We start from the raw sequence: 5,343 nt of genomic DNA on the forward strand, positions 1-5,343 counted from the left end.
AACTGCAGTATCAGCCATGATCATGGTCCACAATATAATTTGCGGTATTTTGTGTCAATATTCTGTGTATTTTGGGCAAACATTCTGTGTATTCTAAGCAAACGTTCTCTGTATTTTAGATAATGATTATGTGTATTATAGATAATGAATTTTTTAGAGTCATTCGCGTCCGCGTCCATTCACATCAAAACAAAATCATTTTAGACCAGAGTTCACATTGTTATTTGCATGGTGGTCCACGATATAACGATGGGACCTAAAACATACCATTGGAAACAAAAGATTTATGACAAGACATCAGCCATTTGTACTGCGAGGCTTGTACTCCAAACTCCAAAGCCTTAAAATCTGCGGAATCGAGGCATCTTCCTTAAATGTTTTTAATATTTTATTCTCAAGTCCGCTCCTCTTTCTCTCTGCTGACACGCTCACTTCCCGAAGCAAACTCGTCACGCCTCAGCACTAAGCATAGCCCCCACTCGTGTCACTATTCCTCTCGAGCTCCGACACCCACTCCTTTACCGTACAGAGAGACGTTATAGTCTTCTGATCCTCAACAACAAGAACAAAAATACCAACGTTACAAAACAAAAGCATCAGCAGAACCCAGTAAACAAGAAAGAACAGAGTGAGTTTGCAAAAAAAAAAAAAAAGAACAGAGTGAAGTGAGGAGAGAGAGAGAGGGTGAAGGAGAAGCACTTAAGAAGAAGAAGAAGAAGAAGAAATGGGAATGTGGTTCAGACTCATCTTTGCATGTTCTTTGCTCTTGCTGCTTCTGGGTATGTTCAAAATTGCTCCTTTTCCTACTTTTGTTTTTTTTTTTTTTGGGGTTTTCAAGGTTCATTTTCATTTGGGTTTCTTGCTAAGATTAGTTGTTGTTGAGGTGGTTTTTGCTTCTTATAGTGTTAACTTGATTATGTTTTAATGTGATATCTGAGAACCGACATTTCACTGTAGTTATCACTAGCAGCAGCTCAAGTCTGCTTCTTTACCTAAATATCAAGAAATCTTCAAATGTTCTTTATCCCTAAAGCTAGTTTTGCTAGTATCATCTCATCTAGGCCTTCAGTCTTCTTTTAATTTGTCCCATTCATAGGTCAATGGAAGTGTTAGACCGACAACATATAGTATAAAGAAAGCAACTAATCTGTTAAACAAAGTTTAGGGGAGAAAACTAATATGCCCACCACTTCATGTTTGGTTGACACACCTGGCACCCTATCAGCAGCCCCAACTCTCAGTCACTGATTCAACAGCCGTTTCCCTTGCTGGTTCACTGCCTAATGGAATGGCTTTACAGTTTAACCTTATAAAGTATATTCAGTAGTAGTATGGTTTGTGTGTGAGTATGTGGATTTGGTATAGATGTACCTGCATTATTAATGTATTGTGTAATGGTGGTTGCATTAGCATTTGGTGGTTTATCAATTGGAATTTTGGGGGGCCAGTCTGCCAGCCAGCTAGAATGCATTATTTTTTATGGTAGGCCCTGGATGATCTATATTTTAATCAGTCAGGTGATGAAAACCAGGGTGCTTGCTTGCATACTGGTTCACAATGCTATGCATATGCACCCTTCATATCATAATATATTAATGTTCATTATTGTATGTTCATGTTCATGTGATAACTGTTCATATGGTAATCATTTGAATACAAGTGTGTTCGCATACGAGAGCATTAGTGTATTATGAACATTGTTGGTAGGATGCAGGTAGCTATGTGCACCAATTACCCCTTTTGCTTTCAATTGCCAGCTGATATGGTGTAACTTGTGGACCACTCTAGCTAAAACTTGGCCTAGTAATAAATAGAAGCTTGAAATGGTATTTTCATTAGTAATTTTTAAATGTCATTGGTTTTGGTTGAGTAATTATTGTTCTGTTATTCGTGGTCCCTTTCCAGCATTTGAGTAGCTCCACTGGAGGGTACTTATATGAGATTGTGGCTGTTTCTGACTGTGCTTAATTGTGGTTTTAATGAAAGCGGGAGACTGGTATATACATTTTGAAAATATGGTCGGTGAGGGGATTGGCCAGTTGTGGTCGTTTAACTTTGCCTCTAGAAAGAATCAAAGCCGTTGGCAAATAAATAGTCCATTTAGTAGTTTGCCTGTTTATCTAAGAGTATAATAAACCCATTGGGTCGGGATGCATGTTTAGCAGTTGTTTGAGTAATTGACTGCTTTTGTTTTTTACTTTTAAGTTGCCATAGATGCTGTCCAAAACTATTCTTGCCTGAGATTACTGAATTATTACATTATTGAGTTTTCGAATTCCTTTTTGGCTATGCTTAGTTGCTTACTTCAACTATTGAATTTGTTGATTACGTAAATGTAGGTATCTGCAGAGGAAGCAAAATTGGAGTCTGCTATGGAAGGAATGCAGATGATCTTCCCACACCGGATAAAGCTGTGCAGCTTATTCAACAACACAATATTAAATATGCGAGGATATATGATTCAAACATCCAAGTTCTTAAGGCGTTTGCAAATACTGGAATTGAGCTCATGATCGGAATTCCAAATTCGGACTTGTTACCGTTTTCTCAATTCCAATCCAATGCCGATACGTGGTTGAAGAACAGCATCCTTCCGTACTATCCAGCGACAAAAATCACTTCTATAACTGTTGGTGCTGAAGTCACAGAAGCCTCTAGCAATGTATCTGCCATGGTAGTACCTGCAATGAAAAATGTATTCACAGCTCTACGAAAAGCCGGTCTTCACAAGAGGATCAAGGTTTCTACTACGCATTCCTTGGGCGTTTTATCTCGATCTTTCCCGCCTTCTGCGGGAGCTTTTAATAGTAGCCATGCTTATTTTCTCAAACCGTTGTTGGAATTCCTTGCTGAAAACCGGTCGCCTTTCATGGTTAACATATATCCATACTATGCATATAGAGATTCCTCAACCAATGTCTCCCTAGACTATGCTCTATTCGAGTCGTCCTCAGAAGTAATTGATCCGAATACCGGTTTGCTATACACAAATATGCTTGATGCTCAGCTTGATGCCATCTACTATGCTTTGATGGCTCTGAATTTCAGAACAATTAATATCATGGTGACAGAAACGGGCTGGCCTTCTAAAGGATCCCCTAAAGAGACAGCTGCCACTCCAGATAATGCACAAACCTACAACACAAACTTGATTCGGCATGTTATCAATAACACCGGTACCCCAGCAAAACCAGGGGAGGACATTGATGTTTACATCTTTTCGCTATTCAATGAGAATAGAAAACCTGGTTTAGAATCCGAGAGAAACTGGGGCTTGTTTTTTCCGGACCAAACAAGTGTCTACAACCTGGATTTCACTGGGAAAGGTGCGGTGGATGTTAGTACAGGTGCCAACCTCACTAGTTCAAATGGAACGTGGTGCATTGCTTCATCGACCGCATCTGAAGCTGACCTGGAGAATGCTTTGAATTGGGCTTGTGGTTCTGGCAATGTGGACTGCTCTGCTATACAGCCTAGTCAGCCTTGCTTTGAGCCCGATAATCTTGTTTCTCATGCCTCGTTTGCGTTCAACAGTTACTACCAACAGAATGGAGCTACTGATGTTGCTTGCAGCTTTGGAGGAGTTGGTGTTAGAACAAATAAGAACCCAAGTACGTGTACAAACATCCATTTTCCAATATTTCTTTGATTCTCTTTCCCTCCCCCAGTCCCCCTCCCTCCTATATATGTGTGTGTGTAGGTGCATGCTTCTCATGGAATTTATGCACAAGACATCTGAGTTATGGCAGACAATATCTTGGTTTTTGCCCAAATTTAAATGCATTTAAACAAATACTCTATTGATGCTACACCTTTAAATGCTAATCACTAGTACTGGAAAAACATTGAAGTGTTTGTAGGATTACTACTGGTAATATCTATAGGCAAATTTACATAGTATATTGCAAATATAAAGACACTAGTAGAGTAACTTTAATGTGTTGAGCAAATAGCATATAAACATAAATGTGCAGTTTTCAACCATCAGCTTAGTCTTTTAGTTGATGGAACACATGATTTAATTTAGTATAGAGCCAACTCCATGTCAAAAGTCATGACTATGGTCCATGTGTGTGTTGCTTGGAGCCCATCAAGGCTCGTACACATGAGGGAGCGTGTTGAGTATTTAATATATATAATATAAATGTGCAGTCTAACTATCAACTTAGTCTTTTAGTTGGGATGGAGCACATGCTTCAATTTAATGTCCTTTCTGTCAGTGTCTAGAACTAGCGTGAGATGAACAACTATACATTTTAAACATGTCATGTGGTGCTGAAATAAAAGGATTTAACTTCTGATGTAGTTGACGACAAATAGAAGTCCTTGTAGTTCGAGTGTAAATATGTTGTATAAGTGTTAGTTAAAGTGCTCAAATTGATTTTAAAAGCCCTCTAGTTTTGTCATTTATGGAGAGAATAGGTACGAGTTTCTTTTTCCCCTAAACTGAGTTTAAAATGATCTCTTGCCTTTTTTTTCATTTTCTTAATCAGATTTTGGATCTGCTAATCTATCTTTAAAAAGTCTCGTCAAAATCACTCTCACTCACCCCTTTCTCTATGATGCTTTTGCAGGCTACGACAACTGTCTCTACATGACCACGGGGTAAGTGATGTTCCAATATGATTTCCAAGTGAGACAGCGAGTGTGTGTCTACTCATGTTATTGATGTGTTTTTATATTGTACACTTAACAGGAGTAAAGCTGCTACCGCAGCTAGCAATGCAACAGCCAGCCCTACAAGAGCATCATCATCAGCAGCAGCACAAAGAATTTCTTTGCAGATTCCAGGCTATTATTCACTTGCGCCTTTTCTCCTTCTCTTCTTTAGCGTCTTTTATTAAGGTGGTACATCATCCAGCACCATCCCCCGCTACATGTGTTATGAAGCGAAATTCAACTTCAGATCGAGTTACGAGGATTCAATTGCAGGCTGGCAATCTTGGCACAATTTTGTACGATAGGTTCTTTCCTAGGACATGGTGGAACAGTTTCATGCCAAGATGTAGATGTATCATTCATCTATTCTATTAATTCATGAAGCTCTCTATTTCTGTAAAGAGGTGAGCTCTGTCCAATATGTATGTCTTGATGAGAAGAAACAGACTGGAACTATTGTGCAAAACCAGTGTGCTTTTGTGGCATCAAAAACGTTTTGTTTTTTTTTCTTTAGTCTACTTATTTTCAATGATATATAAATGTACATTAAAGGTTTGTTTTTAGGTATATATTACTTAAAATGGACTTTTAGTCACACTAGAAATAAACTTCAAAAAAATATCATTCAATATTCAATATACTAAAATTGAAAATTTAATATGCTAAAAATGAATTTACTTGTCA

General features: G+C 38.3%; 1 protein-coding gene across 1 annotated transcript; it reads left to right on the plus strand.

Annotated features, from left to right (window-relative positions):
* Positions 1–353: 353 nt before the first annotated feature.
* On the plus strand, positions 354–5,210 carry LOC116018697 (glucan endo-1,3-beta-glucosidase 13). Its single transcript, XM_031258661.1, has 4 exons — positions 354–779; positions 2,340–3,611; positions 4,575–4,605; positions 4,697–5,210. The coding sequence occupies exons 1-4, from the start codon at positions 725–727 to the stop codon at positions 4,842–4,844; spliced, it is 1,506 nt and encodes a 501-aa protein (XP_031114521.1). The 5' UTR covers positions 354–724; the 3' UTR covers positions 4,845–5,210.
* Positions 5,211–5,343: the final 133 nt, after the last annotated feature.

Source organism: Ipomoea triloba, chromosome 5 (assembly GCF_003576645.1).
Source record: "Ipomoea triloba cultivar NCNSP0323 chromosome 5, ASM357664v1".
Lineage (NCBI taxonomy): Eukaryota > Viridiplantae > Streptophyta > Magnoliopsida > Solanales > Convolvulaceae > Ipomoea > Ipomoea triloba.